Consider the following 26101-nt stretch of genomic DNA (forward strand, 5'->3'; position numbering starts at 1 on the left):
CAAGCAATGACCCAGCAGAAAAAGAGACAGTGAGAATGAAGAAAGAGACAGCAGTGTGAAAGGATTCAGCTGTAAGCAGTTCACATCAAAGATCTAGCTTCTTACAAAGTGAGCAAATTAGTAAAAATCTGGCATGAAAAAGCAGTAAGTGCATGCATACACACGAAGGCTCAGAAAGAGGAAAGTTCTGCTATATACTGTATTACAAATTATTTCTCATGCATTGTTAGGCATGATAGAATCACCTCCAAATAAACATGTATTGAAACTGTTACTGAAAGAAAACTGGATTTAAGTGCAGAATATAAACAACATTTACCTGTTCTCTTAATAAATCTCAATTAAATTCTGTATGAAATTTAGTAAACTATGGTGGTGTCCATATAAAGAAACCCGTTTTATCTTGATTTAGTTTTTGCTTTAAGAGTAAGAATTGCAGAAACCTGGAGAATGTAAAAAGAATCCAGCAGAGGGCAGTGCTCAAGTAGAAAGAATTTGGCATTGTAATATTCATTATGACTGAAATTGAACACATGATGAAACCACAGTGTTTGTGATTGAAGAAATAATCGTTCACAATTTTGTCTTAAAAATAATTTTTAGGTTGTACTTTATGCACATCAACTATTCCCTTTTGGCAGAGGATTTAGTATTACAGTATATTTGCAACAACAAGATTTTCAAGTCTTATATAATATATACAGCACAGAATTGTTTTTTGCAAGTCTTGTAACATTATATCATACTACATAGACTCCCAACAAATACATTTGAGTATATGCTTTCCTATTATAAATACATATTGTTAGAATTTTCAGTGGGGCAGTTTTTTATGCTGTACCTTATATATTTGTGCCATGTCTATTCCTCAGTGCTACAGAAAATTAGAACCTGAATTTCATTAATAAGGTGCAAGAAAAAGTTAGAGGAAAAAAATATTGAATGTATTTGTGACTATTAGTGCTCTTCATTATCTGTATGTCATCTTTCTCACGTAGCCAGGTTTTACTTATGGACTTAAAGACATGGTCATTAAAATCTAAGAGAAATATGGGTGTATGCACTTCAGTTATGACAAAGAAAAACAAAATACAAAGTGAAATAGTTTACCGCCACTATGCGCCTATCATACAGCATTAAAGAAAAAAGTAATCAACATACTACATTATTTATATATAAAATACATTCCATACTCTGTATTTCTAAGTATATAAATCATGTTACCTGTATTTAATTTTGGGAACACATATAGCATGAAATGGAACCTTGTAGATTTTACTGATGAAAACTCTTAAAACTTTCCATCATTTTGTGTTCATGCTCTGAGCTTGTGCCAAGGTAAACATATGAGCTGAACTGGAGCCAAGAGAACCTCTCCTCCAGACCACACCAAATCAGGTGCTTATATTTAAAAACAAATACATGTGGAAAGTATTTTAATGGACAAATAGTTTTCAGCTTTCCTTAAATCACAGAAAGGCTTACTGTGGAAACTCAAAGTATGTTGCACATTTACATTTTTTTGTCTAAACTGAAAGCTTAACTGTAAATGTAAGTTTTATCAGTTCTGGTGGCTAGGCAAAAAATTTTCTCTGCTTAGAATTTCACTCTGCTCACCAATAAGAGTGGGCATGGGTAACCATGAAGTTGAAGAGCCATTTGGATGAAAGTACCAGAATAACAAAATAATAATCGAATGTATTAAGGGGCATAGGAGTGGGGACTCCAAAATACTGTAGGTAAGCTGCCTTAGAAGACATTAAGGTCTCCTGTATGTGATCAATGATGCATCTACCAAAAATAAATGTGTTTGTTTAGCAATCCTACATATAGTTACATATTATTAGACATATTTGTTTCTTTGTGATATATCCAGCCATCCCTGCTACAGGGTAAGCTCAGAGATTTGCTGGTGGATGAGCCTATTGTGTCCTGGATAACAGACTATCTGTGAGACAGAATGCAGTTTGTGAGACTCAAGGAATGTGTCTCTGATATGGACGTGAGCAACACTGAAGTACTCCTTTTCTCTTTACTCTGTCCACACAAAGGGGGCTTCGCTCGCCTACCCCCGGCGTTTTTGAACCCGTGCCCGCTGGTCAGCCGTAGTTTCAGACGCGCGTTGTAGGAGCTTGCATTGTTTTGAACCCGTGCTTGCCCTGCTTCTGCGGTTTGAGACGCGCGCTGTAGGCGTATATCCGTCAGTTGAGCTCGTTCGGTTTAAACCTGTACCTGTTTTGCCTCCGCAGTTTCAGACGGTGGATAGGAAGTAAAGAACGCATTGTATGGCAAATCACAAAGATTTATTGGAATATCTCTTTATATACAATATTGTAGTAAAGATGGTTTGTTGTCCTTGAATGATTTTTCCTTGGTATTGGAGTATTTATAACTTTAACTTTAATGTCAGATGAACGCCGAACTCATGAGAAGGCTACATAAAGTTGTCCATGTCCAAATACGCGCTCAGAGAGGTATATGCCAACTTTGTCCATGGTCTGTGCTTGGGATTTGTTGATTGTCATGGCAAATGCAGGTTTACTGGGAAATTGGCGTCGTCCAAGTGTAAATGGCAATTCAAGGGCAGAACTTGTAAGGTGAATTCTAGGAATTAAAACAGTATTGTCAGTATGTGATCCTGTAAGTATTTTTGCTTCAATAACATTGTTTGTCATGGTGTTGATGACTAAACGTGTACCGTTGCATAAACCCTGTTAGTATTAAGGTTTTTTATAGCATGACAATTGTTCCGATTTTAAGGTTAAGATTGTGTTGTGGCAATCCGGCTGGGTTAATAGTGTTCAGATATTGTAAAGGGAAATTAAGATGTTCAATGTCGTCTTCAGAATCAATTTTGTCAGTACTTAGAAAGGGGCGGCTTTCTCCAGGAAGTAATGCAATGACTTGGTTATTTATGTGATCAACATCAATATTCTTTGGACATAATATAGCCCATCGCGTTAACAGTGGTATCTGGTCTATTGTTTTGGAGGCGTGAGCGCAACTACATTAGTTCTTCCTTGTTTAGCATTAGTAATATGGATAATGGATTGCACTTACTGTTAATACGTAGGGTTTTCTGTGGTTGAATTGTTAAAAATGTATGACTGTAATGTGATGATTAAGTTATGCTATATAGTCTTCACGTGTGAGGATGATGAACCTTTAATACGGAGTGTTCGTTTATTCTTATTGCCCATCAGGTGTTGTGCCTGTGTCTTGTGTGGTTGCACTGTTAATATTGTATCACTGTAATGTGATTCAAATATGTTGTGGAGTCCGTATTTGTGTGGTTTCTGTAGTATATCGTGTTTTTGCTTGTGGGTTATTAGAGGTGCATGGATCATGCATGTGTAGTGTGTTTGCGTACTGTCTGGCGCTTTCCGTACTCCAATTGATTTGTGACCCTTTCTGGACTCTGTAGTCTGTCCCGTTTTACTTTGGGGTGGCGTATCATGTCGGGTTTGATTTGTGAACCTTTCTCGACTCTGTACTCTGTCCCGTTCTACTCTGGGGTGGGGCGCTGACTCCTGCTGTTTGTGTGATTGTATCACTGTAATGTGATTCAAATATGTTGTGGAGTCCGTATTTGTGGGGTTTCTGTACTATATTGTGTTTTTGCTTGCGGGTTATTAGAGGTGCGTGGATCATGCATGTGTAGTGTGTTTGCGTACTGTCTGGCGCTTTCCGTACTCTAATTGATTTGTGACCCTTTCTGGACTCCGTAGTCTGTCCCGTTTTACTCTGGGGTGGCGTATTATGTCGGGTTTGATTTGTGAATCTTTCTCAACTCCGTATTCTGTCCCGTTTTACACTGGGGTTGGGCGCTGACTCCTGTTGTTTGTGTGGTTATGTCATTCGTAGTCTCCATGGACTCCGTAGTCTGTGGGGGGGTTTGTGTGGCACACCAAGAAGCACATTATTCCTAACTTTACTCAGCAGTAGTGCCACTCACAATATGGCGGCAACGTCTGTGCCTTCCGTATTATGTCGGGTTTCACCATGCTGTGTAGGCGCCTTTGCCTTTCGTACTTTCCCACGCCTTCCGACGCGTGATGTAGGCGCCTGCACCTTCCGGGTCTGCCTCCGCTGTGTGGTGTGGACGTTTAACTGTCGTTGTTTCCGCCTTTATATTCTGTCTCTCGCTGTGCACGTGTTTTGCGCCTAGGTTTTTTTGAAGCTGTTGCATTCTAGTTTTCATCATCTGTAACCTGCTCTCCATGTGTGTGGCCCCGTTCTTTAACCTCTTTATGATGTTTTACTTTGTTTCCTACTCTGTCTTATTTCTGACCTCGCTTTATCCTGCTTGCGGCATGTCAGACGGTTCGTAGTCTCTCCCGTTTTGCTCTTGGCCGGGGGGTGGAGGCTTTGTGTGGCGCCTGCGCACTATGTCTCCTGCGTCCACGGGCAGGTCCCTGCGTCCATATACGGTTTACCATTCTCGTTTAGTAATATGGATTAGACTGTAAATAGGACACCAGGTTATGTCACTTGCAGAAATTCTCAGATAATTCTGCACTTATGGGGTGTATTGATAAAGGAGATGAGACAGAGTACAGGAGTCAGTAGGAGGACTTTGTTTCTTGGTGCAAAGAAAATTGTGTTCATCTTATATCAGCAAGACAAAGGAACTGGTTACTGACTTTTGCTGCACCAAACAGCCTCAATATCCAGTCACTGTTCAGGGATTGGTTGTAGAAGTAGGAGGTGCACTCCTACAAGTACTTGGGGGTTCATAATAATGACAGGTTGGACTGGTCTTGTAACACAGGAAACTGTGTAAGAAAGGGGAGAGCAAGGTCTTTTTCTTAGGAGACTGCATTCCTTTAATATGGGAAGTTACATCCTTCAGATAACTTTTATGGACAGAATTTCTAGGCGCAGCCAGGGCGTTGAGGGGGTCCGGTTTGGTGGGCTCAGGATTGGGTCACTGCTTTTTGCAGATGATGTTGTCCTGTTTGCTTCATCAGGCCGTGATCTTCAGCTCTCTCTGGATTGGTTCGCAGCCGAGTGTGAAGCGGCTGGGATGAGAATCAGCACCTCCAAATCCGAGACCATGGTCCTCAGCCGGAAAAGGGTGGAGTGCCCTCTCAGGGTTGGTAGCGAGATCCTGCCTCAAGTGGAGGAGTTCAAGTATCTCGGCAAGGCGAAGCTCTCAATTTACCAGTCGATCTATGTTCCTACCCTCACCTATGGTCATGAACTATGGGTAGTGACCGAAAGAACGAGTTTCCTCCGCAGGGTGTCTGAGCTTTCCCTTAAAGATAGGGTGAGAAGCTCAGTCATCCGGGAGGGGCTCAGAGTAGAGCCGCTGCTCCTCCGCATCGAGAGGAGTCAGATGAGGTGGCTTGGGCATCTGATCAGGATGCCTCCTGGACGCCTCCCTGGTGAGGTGTTCCGGGCACGTCCAACCGGGAGGAGGCCCCAGGGAAGACCCAGGACACGTTGGAGGGACTATGTCTCTCGACTGGCCTGGGAACGCCTTGGGATTCTCCCAGAAGAGCTAGAAGAAGTGGCCGGGGAGAGGGAAGTCTGGGCATCTCTGCTCAAGCTGCTGCCCCCGCGACCCCGACCTCGGATAAGCGGGAGACAATGGATGGATGGATGGACATCCTTCAGATCTTCTATAACTCTGCGATAGTCAATGCAATTTTCAACATTGTGGTGTGATGGTCTGGTAACATCACTTCAAGAGCAGCCCACTGAATCAGCAAGCTAATTAAAAGGGCAGACTCAGTTAAATGACACACTCAGGACACCCTGGAGGTAGTAGCAGAGGAGAGAGTTGAAACAAAATTGAGTGTCATTATGAACAACGCTGTATATTCTCTCTCTGACACACTAACACTGAGGACATTCAGACAACAAATTTTTCAGCAGAAGCGTTCCAAGAAAAGCTACTGGGGCTCCTTAATACCAACAGCAATAAGCCTGGATAATGCCTCACTGTGACAGCCAGCTCATAAGTTTTCTCCCTTTTTAGTCACTCTGATGTGTGTTTAGACCATAGTGTGTGTGTATGTATGTGTGTGTGTATCAAACTATTTAAAGAGCTTCTGTAAAAAGATACAAGTTCCCTGGGGACAACTAAAATTCTATCTATTTATCTATCTACAGTGCATCCGGAAAGTATTCACAGTGCATCACTTTTTCCACATTTTGTTATGTTACAGCATTATTCCAAAATGGATTAAATTCATTTTTTTCCTCAGAATTCTACACACAACACCCCATAATGACAACGTGAAAAAAGTTTACTTGAGGGGGGGATTAAGCTACTTCTAAACTTTTTTCACATTGTCATTATGGGGTGTTGTGTGTAGAATTCTGAGGAAAAAAATTAATTGAATCCATTTTGGAATAAGGCTGTAACATAACAAAATGTGGAAAAAGTGATGCGCTGTGAATACTTTCCGGATGCACTGTATCTATCTCTCTATACTGTATATGAATTTCCTACATGTGTGCAATGAGCCTACAGATAAATAACCGACTTGCAATATTTAATTTTATTGATTACATAATCTACATACCATAAAATAAAAAAAATAAAATTGTTTAAAATGACTGAGGAAAAAGTGTCAAATATAAATTTAAATGTATATAGATATTACATTTAGCATTTTTGAGTAAGAAAAATATTTTTGCATTACTGTAATAACATGAGCTACAAGTATATGCATAAAAAATAAAAAATTTGTACAATGTGGAAATAAGCAGGTAAGCACTAAAGAAAGTCTTTTAATTGCAAATAAAATTCCCAAAAATTCAACTGGAATCCTTACAGTACAATATGGTACATGAGAGAAATTGGGCACAAGAAGCCATAGAACACATTTACGATAAGATCCTCTTTAAAAGTGATTGACAGTGATGGAGCATAACATGTACAGTAAGAGAGGGAAAGTCGGAATTTGTAAAGCACTACCCTGGGTGTCAAGGGGCAAAACAAAATCACATGCTTAAATGGACTGATTTAAAAACTAAGTAGTGCTTTACCATTATAACAATAACTCCTCATTACATTTATATAGCGCTTTTCTCATTACCATGGTCTGTCTAGCTGTCAGCCCCGGACTCTTAAAAAGGCAAAATAAGAGCTTTGCCACCAATGCACATGCAGTCATGAAGCTAAACTAGAATCTGCAGATGTAGATTTTCTGGGACCAGCCTGTGACTACTGGTGATTGACATGCTCCACATTCTGTGCATTTTATTGTTTTGTCTTACCTGAAGAATCAAAAGAGTTGTTTGTAGGTGCCACCGGTGTAGATCCAAAGGCTGCATCAAAGTTAGGCTGCATTAGGTTGTTGGGAACAGGAGCTGGCGCCCCAGGAGCAGGACTTGGAGCAATAAAGGCACCTCCTAAACCTTTGTTTAAAAAAAAAAAAAAAAAATCAGACCTCTGGCTTCCTAAAATAGTGTGTCTAGTGTGGCTGAGAGCAAGTGATGCAGCAGCATAATGCCACTGGAAATTTAAACACAGCACTGAATTTGATTAAGCTACTTCTTTCAAAACGACACACAGTAGTTAGAACATTCATTTATCAAAAGAGGCATTGTGACCTAACAAATAAGGAGCAGGGGCTTGAAATAGTAAGTTCTCATGTTCAGTCAAGCTGCTCCAGCTCAACTATGAGAAAACTGTTTAACTTAAACATTTCTACTGCCACTGCAAGACTATACCATTAGTACCGAGGCTGTAAAAATAAAAGACAGGAACGTCATAAAAGATACAATACCAAATAAAGGGTAATTGAATGAGGCAAAGGCAGAAGAGTATTAGCTATGCTGCCTTCATCCTGTTGGACCTGGGTTTAATTTCAGGTGGAGTTAGCATGTTCTCCCTGCTTTAGCATGAAATTACGTTCAGTTCAGTTATATCAGTTTTATATGCCATATTAGATGTGTAATTGAGCAAATATGAAAATAAGGTATATAAAATATTTAAAACGGTACATTTTATGGATAAACGCAAATGAAACATGAAACATCTTGAGGGACAAGGTTTATGCAAAAGAATAAAATCTGTGCTGAATAAAGATGGTGTACTTGTGTTCAGAAACACTTAATTCACCACAGGACCCAAATAAAGGCTAAGCAGTCAATACAATTATGATAAACATGCAGGAAGAATTACCAGACAGCAGGTCAGCGGACGCAGTTGAACTTGGTGCAGCCTGAGTGGTGGGTTGAGGCTCAGCTCCAGAGCCACCAAAAGCATCTGTCAGGTCATCCACAAATGAAGCATGAGGGCAAACAAGGATTCAAATCAGGTTTCCACTTTCCACTAGTAAAATGTTAAACAAACAAATCCATAAAACCAAGCAGGAATTATCAGTTGCATTCATTAGCCACAGTGCAAAATGCCACACATTAAATGTTACTATTGCAGCTGGTAGCTCACATCTCATTTTACCAAGGTTTTGAAGGTATCCAATGTCAAGTTCAAGTTTAAGTTCAACTTTTAGTAAGGTTAGATTTTTCAAATCATTGCATTTCAACATCAAACTGAGATTGGATCTCTTCCAGCTTATGATGTGAACTTCATGAGATGTTTTGACTCACAATGTTTAAAGCAGTGCTGAAACAATGCAGATGCCATTTTCGTAAAATGAGCAGCCATGTTCACTTTTATTGCATATTGTATGAATATATGACTTTTATCTTGTTTAGTTCTCAGCTGTGATTTATAAAAAGCCCTGTTTCTCCAAGATATACCCATGATGACTGAAAAGAAGAGAAAAGGCAACACTGACCCAGGAGACCCCATATCCCATGGGAAACAAGATCACTTATTAACCTGGATGAAAGGATATTTGATGCTGTACTATATCTGCCAATTGATGCCATTTGCCAATATTCGTTAAAGATGCTCGATTAACCCCAGCAGCTGAGAGCTCTTAGAGGGAAAGACTGAGGAAAGATGCCATTTAAGTATTAACAGTATGAGAATCTGGTGATTTCCGACAGGAGACCAGGGATGATCGATTGCCCCAAGTACAAATACTGTAGCTTTTGTTGCATATAATTGAAAAACAGGCAGATAAAGTTTAGTAATGAAAATATGTAAGATACAGTTATAGACGTACAGTGCATCCGGAAAGTATTCACAGCGCATCACTTTTTCCACATTTTGTTATGTTACAGCCTTATTCCAAAATGGATTAAATTCATTTTTTTCCTCAGAATTCTACACACAACACCCCATATAATGACAATGTGAAAAAAGTTTACTTGAGATTTTTGCAAATTTATTAAAAATAAAAAAACTGAGAAAGCACATGTACATAAGTATTCACAGCCTTTGTCATGAAGCTCAAAATTGAGCTCAGGTGCATCCTGTTTCACCTGATCATCCTTGAGATGTTTCTGCAGCTTAATTGGAGTCCACCTGTGGTAAATTCAGTTGATTGGACATTATTTGGAAAGGCACACACCTGTCTATATAAGGTCCCACAGTTGACAGTTCATGTCAGAGCACAAACCAAGCATGAAGTCAAAGGAATTGTCTGTAGACCTCCGAGACAGGATTGTCATGAAGGAACAAATCTGGGTAAGGTTACAGAAAAATTTCTGCTGCTTTGAAGGTCCCAATGAGCACAGTGGCCTCCATCATCCGTAAGTGGAAGAAGTCTGAAACCACCAGGACTCTTCCTAGAGCTGACCAGCCATCTAAACTCAGCGATCGGGGGAGAAGGGCCTTAGTCAGGGAGGTGACCAAGAACCCGATGGTCACTCTGTCAGAGCTCCAGAGGTCCTCTGTGGAGAGAGGAAAACCTTCCAGAAGGACAACCATCTCTGCAGCAATCCACCAATCAGGCCTGTATGGTAGAGTGGCCAGACGGAAGCCACTCCTTAGTAAAAGGCACATGACAGCCCTCCTGGAGTTTGACAAAAGGCACCTGAAGGACTCTCAGACATTGAGAAAGAAAATTCTCTGGTCTGATGAGACAAAGATTGAACTCTTTGGTGTGAATGCCAGGCGTCACGTTTGGAGGAAACCAGGCACCGCTCATCACCAGGCCAATACCATCCCTACAGTGAAGCATGGTGGTGGCAGCATCATGTTGTGGGGATGTTTATCAGCAGCAGGGACTGGGAGACTAGTCAGGATAAAGGGAAAGATGACTGCAGCAATGTACAGAGACATCCTGGATGAAAACCTGCTCCAGAGCGCTCTTGACCTCAGAGTGGGTTGACGGTTCATCTTTCAGTAGGACAACGACCCTAAGCACACAGCCAAGATATCAAAGGAGTGGCTTCAGGACAACTTTGTGAATGTCCTTGAGTGGCCCAGCCAGAGCCCAGACTTGAATCCAATTGAACATCTCTGGAGAGATCTTAAAATGGCTGTGCACTGATGCTTCCCATCCAACCTGATGGAGCTTGAGAGGTGCTGCAAAGAGGAATGGGCGAAACTGGCCAAGGATAGGTGTGCCAAGCTTATGGCATCATATTCAAAAAGACTTGAGGCTGTAATTGCTGCCAAAGGTGCATCGACAAAGTATTGAGCAAACACTGTGAATACTTATGTACATGTGATTTCTCAGTTTGTTTATTTTTAATAAATTTGCAAAAACCTCAAGTAAACTTTTTTCACGTTGTCATTATGGGGTGTTGTGTGTAGAATTCGGAGGAAAAAAATTAATTTAATCCATTTTGGAATAAGGCTGTAACATAACAAAATGTGGAAAAAGTGATGCGCTGTGAATACTTTCCGGAATGCACTGTATGTCCTTAGAAAAGACAGAATACAAAACATAGCCACATTAGACCAAAGGGCAGCAACAGTGGGGCATTTCTAAGACAGCAAGGTTCTCAGAGCACAAGTTTGACATTGAGAGCAGAAAGATTCAGAAGGGAATTGTGTTGTTGGGTTCAGGTAAAGCTTGTGTACTAATTTGAATTGGATATTTGAATGTTGGTGCTGATGAGGGTCATGAAAGTCAAGGAGCTGTAAGGAGATCATTTTGCCAAAAAGGCTGAATGATGGGTATAAGGGAACTGGGTTCTACTACTAATCTAACTGAACATATTTAAAACATTTATATTCTAATTCACTAACTCCAGCAACCTGCAAATTCTGGAGAAAAACAGACCATTTATTGGAACCATACACACATATTTGTTATGATTAATAGTAGAGCTTACTCAGTGTTTATAGTTGATCTATAAGGCTCAAAATATATAAAATAACACAATATTTGAACACAATACAGCTGAGAACATTTTTATTTTTTTATGCATGTGTTATTCTCTCTGGTCATACAACTAGTTATTGTATATTCATCCATCCATCCATCCATTTTCCAACCCGCTGAATCCGAACACAGGGTCACAGGGGTCTGCTGGAGCCAATCCCAGCCAACACAGGGCACAAGGCAGGAACCAATCCCAGGCAGGGTGCCAACCCACCGCAGGACACACACAAACATACCCACACACCAAGCACACACTAGGGCCAATTTAGAATTGCCAATCCACCTAACCTGCATGTCTTTGGACTGTGGGAGGAAACCGGAGCGCCCGGAGGAAACCCACGCAGACACGGGGAGAACATGCAAACTCCACGCAGGGAGGACCCGGGAAGCGAACCTGGGTCTCCTAACTGCGAGGCAGCAGTGCTACCACTGCGCCACCGTGCCGCCCTATTGTATATTAATACAAATTAAATTTAGTACTAGGGTGTTGTATCATGTTAGCCATTATGGATGTAATGAGATAAAAGGTGTCATTTTGCTTGACTTCTCATTACAAATTAAATGGAAAATTTTCTTTCTTCCTCTTGGACAGATTTTAATAAAACAGTCCCTCCAATAAAAATTGACCACTGCTCCATATTTTACTTTGAAATTACAGGTTATCTGTTCCAGACTAATTCAGGAAAGAGGTCTTAATCGGTGGTGTTTTTATTACTGAGAAAATGTGTAATCACAGAGACAATCAGACATGAGGTTAATACTTTTCATATATAATACAGTATAAAACAATCTAAGGCTTTCAGGGAGCTTGTTATGAAAATTATATAATTTTTATTAGGTTTATAAAAACTACTTTAAACAGTACCTTGAAAGCCTTAAATTTAGATAATCTCAACTGTCAGTTCATCCACATTTTGCTCCTTCTTTGAATTTTTTTATATCTATTAATGAAATGTAAGAACATCATGTACAAGAATACAGCTTTATTATTTAACATGTATGCCACCCGCCCTTCACCTTAGCCAAATGTCATTTTGCAGCAAATTGAAACATTCCTCAGAGAGATCATACTTTAGTTATTCTGAGGAGTGAAACATCAGACATGTCAGATGGCAGCTAATGGTAACCTTTATAAAACACAGAGCTGAAAGGATTAAAGCTCAGCAATGCTTTTGAAAATGTTTAAGAAAATGCTGTAACTATGACTTCTCTTGGGCATGTCTTACTAGGCTCAATTTATGAAACATAAATAGAGATACCTATGGAGTAGGCTTTTATAACTAAATTTTGAATTCAGTACATAAGAAATTATGAAGAATCATTAAAAGAAAGTTAAAATGCAGTGAGAAATGCAAAGCACAACTCACAAGTGAGACTATTAAATGTTTTAATGGCAGTACTAGTAATACCAACAGTTGTAGTTGTGTAATAAAATTTTACAAATGTTCATTTTTGAAAAAATATACAGTATATTAAAACATTAAATCTGATGGTTCCTTAATAATGCAGTAAATACAAAATTATAAAACAAATATTTTAAGGAAAAATATTACTTGCTTTTTATACAATTTATTAACTTTCAAAGGAATTTTCAGTTTATGTTAAAATATCAGATTTAATTAAAAATTGTATTTAAGAATGAAAAAGATATTGTCTTTCAATCTTTATTATATTGTTAAAAATGCAAGTATTAACTTCTTGCCCTGGCCAATAATTGGTTTAGGTGTGTAACACAAATTACAGCATGATTTCTTTAGCTTTAGTTTGATCAGCTATTTATATCTAATCACTGCAAATTCTGGAAAGGTTTTCCTTTTTGAAGGGTTACTCCAGCCATATATTTTTAATCCAGAAACTTCACTAACATTTCATTTAGGTAGGGGCCTGGGGCCTCATTTATAAAGTTTGCATGCGCACAAAAAGAGGCTTGAAATGTGAGTAGGGAATTTCCCACGCAAATGCCATAATTTATAAAAGAAAACTTGATTAGAAAGCTTGCATATACTGTATTTATGGTAACTCTGACCCTTAAGCAACATTTTAGAGAAACTGGGAAATAATGACATCCTTGACCAAGCAGAGAAATCTAGCCCAACAAGCTAAATGACAACTCGTATGCATAATAATAAATATGTGTTGACGTGACATGATTTATGACGGATAGACTGTATTTTAGTTCCCATTTAAGAGGGCCAAGGCTGCATATCACTAAAATCAGTTTATATCAGCTACCTTTAGTCACTTCTCAGGGATCTGGCTGACAGGGTAGTAATATCTTGTCCAAACTTTAGCTGCGTCATTCTCACTGTGCTGGATGCCATTAATCCAATTGGAAGGGAACTACATCCAGTTTTTGTATGGTATGGGTGTACATACATTCACACAAAAACCACTAGAAGTAAAACATAAATTTAGACTTGGCAAAGAAAATATTTTTATTCAGGTAAGACAACAGCCAAGATACTGAATGTGACTGTATGAGTCCCATAATGAAAGAGTAAGAGAAATGCTCTAATCCAAGAGAAAACACTCTTGCTTTAGATAATTCATCAGTAGTCCATGTCACTGAAATGGTGAGAAAATTTTGCTCAGGTGTTTAATACAGCAGCCAGAAGCCATACTTTGAGTAAAATTTGAGAGACTTTTCTAGAAAGTAACTTAAGTTAAAATTTGTATATGAGAAAACTAAAGTAGAATTTTTAAAGTAACTGATATTAAGTACAGTTAAGTATGAAATGCAGAATCTCTCTGTTTTGTAAATTGTCCAAGTTCTTACAAAACTAAAATAATTCAGACTTTTTGTGTGTGAGGGATCTAACAGGAGAGGTGAACAGCCTTTCTCTACTTTAAGAAGGCGCTAATCTGTTCCATTGAACCACTTCTGAAAAAGTTACATGGAAATCATTTTTAACATTTTTAAGTATTCCCTGGCCCCAAAATTTGGCACCTACTTTTAACTACCTGAATTTAGACAGGATTAGTTTAATAATAACATCAGTCATTAAAACAAACCCTGAAAAGACATTGCCCTTTACTAAATAACTTTTAATAAAGCTCTTTACTGAGACTCTACCACTTCTGGTCTCAAATTGAAAGTGAACACCTCTTGGCCTTTTCCAACTGTTAAACAAACTGTTTTGGACATGTAATGCCCAAAGATAACGTGAGAGAGCATGAACAACACACATGACAAGGTGAGTGAACTACTGCACATGAATGCACAAGCCCACCTCATTGCAGCTTTGTGGATCAAGCCCTGCCCCATTTTGCAGGCTGCTATAAATACATTGGGTTATCCACCACAGGATATTGCACATCACCACCCAGGAACATAAATCCCAGCACCATTGCAAAGGCTGCTGTGAGATGTACTTGCAATGACTGCAAAGATGATTGGGTGTTAGCATGAGCAGCCCACTTTTGATTCTTCGTATAGTTAAATTTTCATAAGCAGTTGTTCCAAAATCAAGGGAAACCTGTGCTTTACTTTACATAGCCTATTAGGTTTCTTGTTTAATACTACAATAATGAATGCTTCTAGCAAAACATATCAGAAAAAATTAGCCATTTGCTTTTGAAAATGTAGTGATATAAAAGTGAAAGTAGACAGAAAAGTTTATACTCAAGTAAAGTGGGAATATTCTCAAAATATACCGAAGATCAGAAATGAAGTATTTGTACTTTTATTAGTATACAGGTACAACATTGACTTTGTTATTTTTGTTTTTGTGTGTGTGTCTGAGTGTGAGTTTGTGACTTGGAAGATCTGATGCAGCATGGTGACTAAACATACAAATCATGTGAATTCCCCCTTGGGATTAATAAAGTATCTATCTATCTATCTATCTATCTATCTATCTATCTATCTATCTATCTATCTATCTATCTATCTATCTATCTAAACAGCACTCTTTTCAATGATAGTCTGTGGGTAGTGTTGTAGGCCATAATGCAGGGATTTTGCAAGGTCCGCCAAAGTTAGAAGCATGCAAAACGACAGAATCCATCACAGGCCACATACAAACACTAGGGACAACCCCACACAGCCACAGAGAAGATTTGGCAAACTCCACATTGACCATAACTGGCTCAAGGATTCATCTACCACCATTGCTTAAGTTCATATATTTCAGACTATACATGTTACCTATACTGATAAATGCATTAATAATGTCTGTCATGTTTTGTGATTTGAAAAACCATATACTTTGAATTTTCCTCCACCAATGGCATGCATGGTCATTGGTGAATCTAAAATTGCCCAATGTAAGTCTAGGTCTGTGAGCGAGTGGGCACCCATACACAGTAGTTAACTGCCTTACTTGATGCTACCAGGGTCAGCTTTGTCTCCTGTGAGCCTGATTTAGACTGAGCAGGTTAAAGATAGTTATCTTATATTAAGCTACATGATCAAAAGCAAATTGACTTATTAGACAAAATTATTCATGCTCACACTAACACTGTCCCTAATCACTAAACAAAGTGTATAATTTCACTGAAAAAATGTATATGTAAAAACTAGACAAAAACTTTAAGTAGAAATTGTTTTGCTTGTATGTAGTAAAAAATTCTGCCAAAGGGGTAAGCAAAAATTACTTGAGAAGATTTCTTAAAAGTAAGCTAAATAATCGTAAATACAAATTTTTGGATAAGTCAATAATTTTTGGATAAGTCAATAATTCTTATAATAAGGAAAGCTGGACTTAATATCACGATTTAAATACTTTTCATTTACATAGATTTCATTTTTTTGCAGTTTTCAGATAAAAGGAGTCTAATTTGGGGAAATGACCCAGAGTTGACAAAATATAGTGTAAGGTAATTATAGATAAATTTCCTGAAATATAATTTTTTTGCGAAGGTTTAGTGAAGGTACACATGGCCTAGCTGCTTTTAAATAAGCAAATGTAACAAAAATACGGCTAATTGTATCATTCACTTCTTACAGGGAAATTTCAAAGCAAATAAATAAGCGACTAACTACACTGTATAACCAAGAAATTACATAACAGACCCCTCTCTCTCTCTCTCTATATATATATATATATAATTTTATTGTAATCATTCCATACAAATAGATCAATTTTTACAAAAACAAAAATAGGATTGAAAACAAATCGACCCCCACCCCTGAGAAAGAAAGCATGGCCAACGGAATAAAACTTAAAAATAGTAAAAATAAATACACTGACACAGATAAATGGAGAAGAAAAAGAAACGGGGAGAGAATCTACTTCCTCAGTGCTTTAAGAGCTTATTCTAAAATATTATTGATTAGATCCTGCAGGTTTTGAAAAAGTTCTGCACAGATCCTCTAAGTGAGAATTTGATTTTTTCCAATTTCAAATAATATAAAACATCAGTAACCCACTGACTTAAAAGAGGAAAGTAGGATTCTTCCAGTTTAGCAAAATAAGTCTATGTGCCAATAGTGTAGTAAAGGCAATCACAGTTTGTTTGTACTTCTCCACTTTAAGCCCATCTGGAAGAACACCAAAACAGCTGTTAGTGGATTAGGAGGGATTGTGACACCAAGGCTGTCTGAAAGGCACTTAAAAATTTTTGTTCAGAATGATGTTAATTTTGTGCAGGCCCAAAACATGTGACCCAGTGAGGCTGGAGTTTGATTGCAGCATTGACAGGTTGGATCTTGCCCTGGAAACATTTTGGACAATTTCAAGCATGACAGATGTGCTCAATATATAATTTTGAGTTGAATGATTGTATGCTTTGCGCATATGGAGCTCGAATGAATTCTCTGCATTGCTACCTTCCACTCCTTTTCTGATATGTTGAATGAGAGATCCTCTTCCCATTGTCCTCTTGTATCTTTGAAAGGGAGGGACTGCAAAATATTTTTATATATTGCAGAAATGCTGTCTGAGTCCTCGGGACTGAGCAATATTTTTTCCAGCATAGAGGAAGGTGGGACATGGGGAAAATCGGGCAGGTTCTGTTTGACAAAGTTTCTAATTTGAAGATAGTGAAAGAAATGTGTTGCTCGAAAATTAAATTTGTAATGTAATTGTTCATAGTATGCAAAGATGCTGTCTATATAAAGATCTCTAAGCAATTTAATCCCAAATGTTTTCCAGATATTAAAAACTGCATATGTTTGTGAGGGTTGAAAAAGGTGGTTCTCATGCAGAGGTGCCACAGATGAAAGACTCTCTATCTTAAAATGCTTTCTACATTGGTTCCATACTCTGAGTGAGTAAAGCACAATTGGGTTATTAGTATATTGGCGATAACCTGCATTTATTGGGGCACAAAGCAGGAAATATAGAGAAGTACTGCAGGATTTTATTTCTATTGTGGACCAAGCCTGTGTATTTTCATCTTTTTGTGTCCAGGTTTTTTATAGCTTGTATGTTTGCTGCCCAGTAGTAAAACTGAAAGTTTGGTAGAGCCATGCCACCTTCTGTCTTAGGTCTTTGTGAGTTGCTCTTTGGATACGTGGATGTTTTAGGTTCCAAATAAATGAGGTTATGGTTGAATCTAATTGCTCAAGGAATGATTTATGCGGTGGGCTGGCATTCTGCCCGGGGTTTGTTTCCTGCCTTGTGCCCTGTGTTGGCTGGGATTGGCTCCAGCAGACCCCCGTGACCCTGTAGTTAGGATATAGCGGGTTGGATAATGGATGGAATGATTTATTGATGTATATTGGAATGTTTTGAAATAAAAAGAGAAGCTTAGGAAGGATATTCATCTTAACAATGTTAATTCTTCCACCTAGAGTGATATGGAGGGTTGACCATCTATGCAAGTGTTGCTTAATTTTTTCCATACAGACAGCGAAATTTTGTTGATATAGAGCTTTATGTTTACTTGTGATATTTACCCCTAGGTATTTAAACTGAAGGTGTCCAGTCTAATATTGTATGCTTGAGAATTCACTGGAAAGAGCACACTTTTATTCAAATTAATTCTGAGACCAGAGATCTTTTGAAATTCTGTAAGTGCTGTTAAGACTGCAGGCACAATATTTTGTAGGTCTGATATATACAAAACCATATCATCTGCATATAGAGAAATTCTCTGTTCAAGTCCTTCTCTGAAAATCCCCTTTACCTGATAAGCATTTCGACAGTGAACTGGCAGTGGTTCAATGGTGATTGCAAATAGCAGTGGTGACAAGGGGCATCCTTATCTGGTACCACGTTCTAGTTTAAAGTAGTCTCAGCAAATGTTGTTAATACAAACTGAAGCTTCTGGATTGGTATACAGTAGTTTAATCCATGCACAAATATTCGGGCCAAACCTAAATACCTCTAATGTAGTGAAAAGGTGTTCCATTCAATCATATCAAATGCTTTTTCTACATCCAACGATAATAATATCTCCGGGATGTTTGACTTTGCAGGTGAATATATCACATTAAACAGGCATCGGAGACTGGAAGCTAAGTGTCGGCCTTTAATAAATCCAGTTTGATCTTGTGATATTACTGAAGGCAGCACTTTCTCCATCCTTCTAGCTAGGACTTTGGAGAGTATCTAAACATCATTATTCAGAAGTGAAATTGGTCTGTATGATGCACATTGTAATAAGTCCTTGTTTTGTTTAGGAAAGATGATTAATGCTTGGTGAAAAGTTTGAGGTAGAATTTGATTGTCTCTAGCTTCTGTAAATGTTGCTAATAAGAGGGAAGCTAGCTGACTGGAGAATTTCTTATAAAATTCGACAGGGTAGCCATCTGGCCCTGCTGCTTTCCCGCTCTGAAGTGACTTTATAGCATCTAGCAATTCTGATAGCGCCAGAGGTTTTTCCAATTCCTCTGCAGTAAAATGATCTATTTGTAGTATCTGTAATGTACCCAGAAATGCATTACATTGTGTTTTGTCTTCTTTGAACTCAGTAGAATATAAGGATTTATAGTAGTCTCTAAATGTGTGCATTATATTTTTATGGTGAATGATTTTATCTCCATTCATGGTGGTGATTGATGGGATTGTATTGCGAACTTCTTGCTTGTGGATTTGTTGATTTAAAAATGAGTTGTTCAGTTTCTTTGGTTGTTAAGAGGTTGATCTCTGAATGCAGAGCCTGTCTTTTCCTATGAAGAGCTTCAGTTGGACACCTGGCATGTTCTTGATCTATTCTAGTAATTTCACTGGTTAGCTCTGATACCTTCTTGGTTTCTAATTTATTTCTGTGGGAAAGATATGAAATAATCTGTCCTCTTAAGAAGGCCTTTAGAGTTTCCCAGAGTATTCCTGCAGAGACCTCTGAGGATGTATTTGTCTCTACGAAGAATCTGATTTGTTTTGATATAAATTCTGTACAGTTCTCATCTGCTAATAGAAGTGGGTTAAGACGCCATCTGTGAGATGAGTATGTGGGGCATAATGATTTCAGCTCCAAGATCAGAGGGGCATGGTCAGAAATAACAATAGCGTCATACTTGCAAGATTTAATCGCAGGCAAGAAATTATCTATAAAGAAATAATCAATTCTTGAGTAGCAATGATGCACTGGTGAGTAGAAGGAATATGTTCTTGAGTTGGGTTTAGAAATCTCCAGGGGTCTGATAAGTTGTGTTAAGTTAAAAACTGTGCGATTGTCTTTGCAGTGTTAGATATCATCACCCCTGTGACAGGAGACCTATCTATGTGTGGATTAAAAACACAATTAAAGTCCCCAGCCATTATAATTTTATGAGTGTTCACATTGGGATTAGATGCAAATACATTTTGCATGAATTCCCTATCATTGACATTGGGTGCATAAACATTTATCAAAATCACTTTACAGTTAAATAAGTTGCCCATGACAATCACATCTCTCTCTTCAGGAGCAGATACTACATCTGATGCTACAAATGAGACTGTTCTATGTATAAGAATTCCCATACCTCTAGTTTTCTTTGTAAAGCTGGAATGGAACATTTGTCCAGTCCAGTCTTTTTGCAGCCGGAACTGATCTTTGCTTAATAAGTGGGTCTCCTGTAAAAATACTATTTTAGCTTTCAGACCTGTTAGGTGACAGAATACTTTCTTTCTCTTTAATTCATGATTCAGGCCTTTAACATTCCAGCTCACAAAGTTAACTGTCCCATCATGGAGACATTGATTCTGAATTTTTGATGTCATTTTGTAGTCTTAACTGGAAGTGAGACAGCTTTAACCTTAATTTCCAATTTTCCCACGAGTTATTGCCATGCAGCCTATTGTTACGTTGGAAGTTATAATTCTAAGGATTAAAAGGATAGATTAGATATAGCTTGCTCTTTTTCTCCCCCCTTATACACCCCCCCCCATTTTGCCTCCCCAAGTGAGGCTGGACCCCACTTCACAAAGTCCCAGTCCTCTGACATACCTAGAGACAGAGCATGTCCAAAACTAAACAAGCCCCCCAGCAGCGGCATTTGAGGATTAAAAAGTAGAGATACCTATTGCCGATAAAGTCTAAATACTATGAGCATAAAATATAATCATCAACAGTCTTGAAATATTAAGACAGTAAACACAGGGAATGGTGTTAAAAAGTGGCCCTGGATAAGCATAGTAAAGCCTAATGCAATAATAACAATAACAATAAACCAAGGGTATGATGTTAAACAGTCTCCTTTAAAATAATACGCGTGTAATTGTAATTAAAACATAAACAAAAAGTGGCCGAAAAGAAAAAAGGATGTATAATTATGGTATCCGTATCATTGCAAGCAGATCAGACAGCAGGTGATATCTTCTTGCCATACCATGAAAGGATTAGATTCGCTTTCGTATTTCAAAAAAGTGTCGGGATCAGCTTTCTTAACTCCTTTTCTGCTTCCTCCTTGGAGGAAAAAATGTGGTATTTGTCTTGAATATCCACTTTCAGTTTGGCAGGATACAAGAGGCTGTATCTGATAGCTTTCCGTAACCGCTGTTTAATGTTGTAAAAAGCTGCATGTTTAGCAGCTGTTGAGGGTGAGAAATCAGGGAAAATACGAATGTGGTTATTTTCACATATAATCTCTTTTGTGTCTGAGAAGTGCCTTTACATTAAGCTTAAATTGTAATCTCTCGAAGCGGACAATTAAAGTCCCAGGTTTAGAGGTATTTGATCCACGTATGCGATAAGCTGCCGCTATCTCGGTATCTGATTTAAAGTCCTCTCCAATTATTTTTGAGAATAGTTCAGCTACGAGTTTCACTGGGTTTGGACTTTCATGATTCTCAGGTAGACCTTCGATTCTAATATTATTCCTTCTGCATCCATCTTCCATAGCCACAAGTCTGTCTCTGAATTTTTTGCATTCGGAATTCACAGCTTTTCCATCAGCGTTAGAAGCCAATTGTTTCTCTGTTTCAATTCGAGCCGTGAATGTCTGCTTAACGACTTCCAGCTGATCGGCAAGTTCTCTCAGTTTAGACGCATTTTCCTAAATGCGTTCCTCAATTTTTCTCAGCATATCTTTGAAGACTGCATCAAAATGATTATATATATCGTTTTTCCAAGTCTTTATATTCCTGCCGCATCTCTTGCAGTTTCAGCTGCAGCTTCTCGTTTGTCTTCTCGATTGTCTTGAGCAAGCCATTTATTTATTTCTTCATATTATTCTGAATGTCTTTCTTGAGCTCACTTATGGCCGTGGCCACGCCCAATGATGCAATCATTTCCTTCAGTTCAGACAAATCGTTTTGGCTTTCGTGCTCCGCGGGTGAAATGGCAACCCCCGTTACAGCCGATGCTTCCGGCTCGTGAGGAGTAGATGAATGCTTGGACTGCAAGGCCATTTCAAGTTTCAAGTGATCTTCTGGAACCGGCGAGCTATCGTGACCTGCATCCCTTGCACCTTCGCTCTCGACTGGAGATGGTGCAGTGGAACGGGGTCCTGGGAAGTCTGTGCTTTCACCTGCCTGTTCCAGGTCAGTCTCTGAAAGGCCGTACCTTACACTTGCACTTGGGCCTGATCCCTGTCTAGACTTGGGTGTAGCTTTAGGTTTCTTATCCGCTTCTTTCTGACCCCCTTTCTTGTTACTCATGTTTATATACTGTAGTGGAAACTCCTTTGGTTAGGTAAATACAGGATACTTTGGGATAATAAGAAATAAGAGAAAAAATAAAGCCGCTGCAACGGAGCTCCGCTTCAGACGTCCATCTCCCGTAACGGACAAGACCAACTCCTGGCCTTTACATATTTTTGAAGGGCTATTTTTACTCAGCTTAGAGATGCGGCACATTTTCAGATGACTTATCATGTATTCCTCAATCAACATAGATCTTGAATATTTACCATTGTTGAGGAAAATATATTGGCATGTAAATGTGCTGCATCTCTGATCTGAAGAAAAATCCTCAAGGTCACACGCTGAATTGCTTGCAGAATGCATAATGAAAGTCTTTAAGCCATAAGCCTAGTTCTTTATTTCTCCGCCAGTTAATGAAAATGAATTAAATAATCTCAGCAAATCTTGCACAGTATATTTCACATTTGTTGAAGTCAGCTCCAATATTTTTCTATAGAAAAGCAAAATTGGAATCTGAAAGTATAAAATATAGTAAAAAGGAGCTCAGTGGTTTCTGGATGTCTCTTTACATATTTGGAAAAAAAAGCACTTCATTTTGTCTGGGGTTAACATGCAATAGCATTTCTGTGAAAGATTCAAGCTTGTAAAAGTAATCCCTGACTAGATTTATCACATAATCCTAGTGGGGAAGTTCTGAAAGGGGACTGCATAGGTTTCTACTGAGCAATACAGTATAATGAAGGTGAGAGGAAATGTCATTTGCGTTATCTGCATAAACTGATAAAAACCATTATGCCTGGACAACAAAGGACAAACAGATGTTTATTAATTTATTACGATTTCGGTGTATGGTGCACAAAACCCTAAAATACTACTGTATATTTGAACCTTTCTTCTAATGGAACAACATCCCCCATTACTGATTACCCATGAGAACTTGTAATCTGATTTTTGCAATATTGAAAAATTGACATGACAAAACTACTCAATATTTCCATGTTCAACAAATCTATGAGTAGATCTCGCAGATTCTAATCAAAATAAATACACTACATATTTAATCTCAGATAGAGCTTCTACATCCATGCCCTCACCTATGGTCATGAACTCTCGATAGTGACCAAAAGAATAAAATCCCTAGTACAAACAACCAAAATGAGGTTTATGTTAAGGATTGCTGGCTTCAGTATCCCTGATAGGGTAAGGAGCTCAGCAGTACCAGAGGCTCAGAGAAAAACACTGTTTCCTCTGGATCAACAACAGCCTGTTGAAGTGATTTCTGCATTTACACAAGATGCCCCCCCAGAAACCCCCTGTAAGGGTTGTACCATTCACAGACCACTGGCATAAAATCCAGTGTCAGGCCAAGAACACTTTCATTATGATTATTATATGATATATGATTATTATATTTCTCTTCTGGCTTGGGAGCTTTGGAAATTTCCTGGGAGGGCTGGAGGAAGTTACTAGGGTTGGCGTGGTCTGGTTACTGTCCGCATGTAGCCAGCACCAACCTTGACAGGAATTAAAATGATGACAAAAATATTCATGGTAATAAATAAAATCAAATAAAGAAAATGAGAAATACCACTAATACAGTAACACTTCCCAAGGTCCCCTAGACTGGACAGACTTAGTCATTTTAGTACAACTGACAATGTATGCAGGTGTTTGGCAGATGCTTCTTGATGTAATACTGTGTCTCCTGAATGGGGGCAGCGAATACAAAAAGGTGCCAAAAACAGAGACAGAGCATAAATACCCTGCTAATGGAAACACAAATACATATCTGCTATATTTCACTATGTCGTTTCATTTTTAAAAAGAAATCTGGGTAAAAAAATATTCAATTAAACCATAGCTTATGTAGTCTGATGTACACCAGTGTATCATTCTCACACTTTTCACAGAGTATTTTCTCAGGGTCAAGTACACTATGCATTTGTCATGTATACGTAAAGCATGGTGTTGTTAGAGAAAGTTTTTGAATTAACTTTCAAAGACAAAATACATAACATATAAATACATAAAAAATTCCCACATATAGTAGCAGTTTTGAAATGGGGTTGATCTACAGTCATAACACAAATATTCCCACATATCCAAATATAATTTAACCAAATATTGCTGTATACAGGAAAAAACACTTAGTAATTATACAGCTCACATTTATATTTTCAAGGTTGTTTATTGTAAATTGTATTTTGAATCCATTTAAAAATGAATCAAAATATTGATTAAAAAAAAGAAAATAAATGGACAAATAGCATTGAAAACCTGCAGAAAATATGGCTCACAAGGGGCAAGCTTGATTCTTAATTCTGAATCTAAGAGATACACTAGGCTAAGGTCATACATACAGAGCCCTCTAGTGGCTATATGGTGAGTATTTCACAAATTTTAAATGCATGCAATACTCTAGCTTATTAATGGAACACAGTAAACCTCTTGCTTGTAAACTAGTATGTTAGTTCTATTTTAAATAAAGATCTTGAACTAACTTAATACATGGGATAATCTTAGCACTTTAATATTAACTGGCTACTTGTGACTATGTTTTTGAAAAAGCAATCGGATATAACTAACACATGTAAAGAAGCATTTCATTGTATTAATTATGTGAGAATTTTGATCCTCTGACATGAAATTAAAAAAATAAATAAATAAAACAAAGGACTTGTCATTACAAGAATGCTTCATTACATGCCATAGTACAAATTTCATTTAATTTTCACATTATTAAAAAAAACATAACAGGTACAACTGAACTTTTCAGAAAACTTGTAGTCCTACTAAAGACATAATCATACCATAATGTTCTCAAACTACCATAATCCAGTCCAGGATTGCTGGACTTGTAAAATGTAAAAATACTATAGAATACATTAGATGACTTTAGAGCACAACAACTTAATATATATAGTACAAAAATACATTAGGGTTCCACATTCCAAATAAAAGCACTTTGATAAGAAGTCCAAGAGGTGAACATATTCATGTTCACTTTATGTTTATCACGTACCCCCAAAGAGATCAAGGACATTTGCAGCATCGGGCTTTGCAGGAGAAGCCACAGGAGCTGGTGTTGGAGTAGAAAATGCATCCACTGCAGAAAATTGTAGACAAAACACAAGAAATAAAGTCACAAAAGTGTAATAATTTTGAGAACATAGCCTAAACTGACTGACTAGGCTGATTAAATAATAATTAAAATTCTTTTAAATATCAAAATAAAATAGTCGAGTCAAGAAAATTAACTGCATCTGAACTTTCAGTGTTTCTTTCTTAACCTAGGATAAAATATTATACTAAAAACTTGGTAACTTTTACCTGTGAATTGTTTTTTTTCTAGAAGTACTGTATTAACCCAGATGCTCAGATGAGACATGCAGTTCTTTATTCCAGTCTCCATTGTTCCTGTTTTCACACTTAGCTTAATTTATATTCTGTACGTGTAGTATCAATTTTAAACTGCATTTAAATGTCCAAAATCATTCTGAAAAAACTTCTAGCAGTAGCCAGTCTCTTTCCTATCACACAAAATGTTCTTAAGCAATCATGTCTCCTTCAGTAAAGGTGATTAGTTGTTTTCCCTTTCAAAACTCGTTAGCCTGACTTTGTTAAATTCAGGTGCAGGAAAATAAAAGAAAGATTATCATCAATTATTATTAAAACTGGAGTCTTTTTAACTAAAGGCTAGTTTAAAATATCTTCTCCTTTTAAACTTTTTCTCCACTTCTCTCAAACACTGTGTGCACCGATAGGATTATCAAAAAAAAAGTGGCCAATCTAATAAGCAAGTCCACTAATCATCTTTAAAACAGAATTAATTGGGGCAGAGACTTGAGTCTTTAAAAGTGTGGCACAGGGATGCTGAACCATGATAACTTTAAGATCTGTTGACCAGGAAGGCCATTGCACTAAGCTAAATTCACAATAATT

The 26101-nt window shown here is 37.9% G+C and overlaps 1 protein-coding gene across 1 annotated transcript in view; it reads right to left on the reverse strand.

The window, feature by feature from the left end:
• snap91a (synaptosome associated protein 91a) overlaps positions 1–26101 on the reverse strand; it is a 246091-nt gene that overhangs the window by 23587 nt on the left and 196403 nt on the right. The window contains 3 exon segments of the mRNA XM_051924737.1: positions 7231–7371; positions 8141–8224; positions 25182–25265. Of these exon segments, the coding sequence (XP_051780697.1) occupies positions 7231–7371; positions 8141–8224; positions 25182–25265 (309 nt within the window).

The sequence above is a fragment of the Erpetoichthys calabaricus genome, chromosome 3 (assembly GCF_900747795.2).
Source record: "Erpetoichthys calabaricus chromosome 3, fErpCal1.3, whole genome shotgun sequence".
Taxonomy (NCBI): domain Eukaryota; kingdom Metazoa; phylum Chordata; class Cladistia; order Polypteriformes; family Polypteridae; genus Erpetoichthys; species Erpetoichthys calabaricus.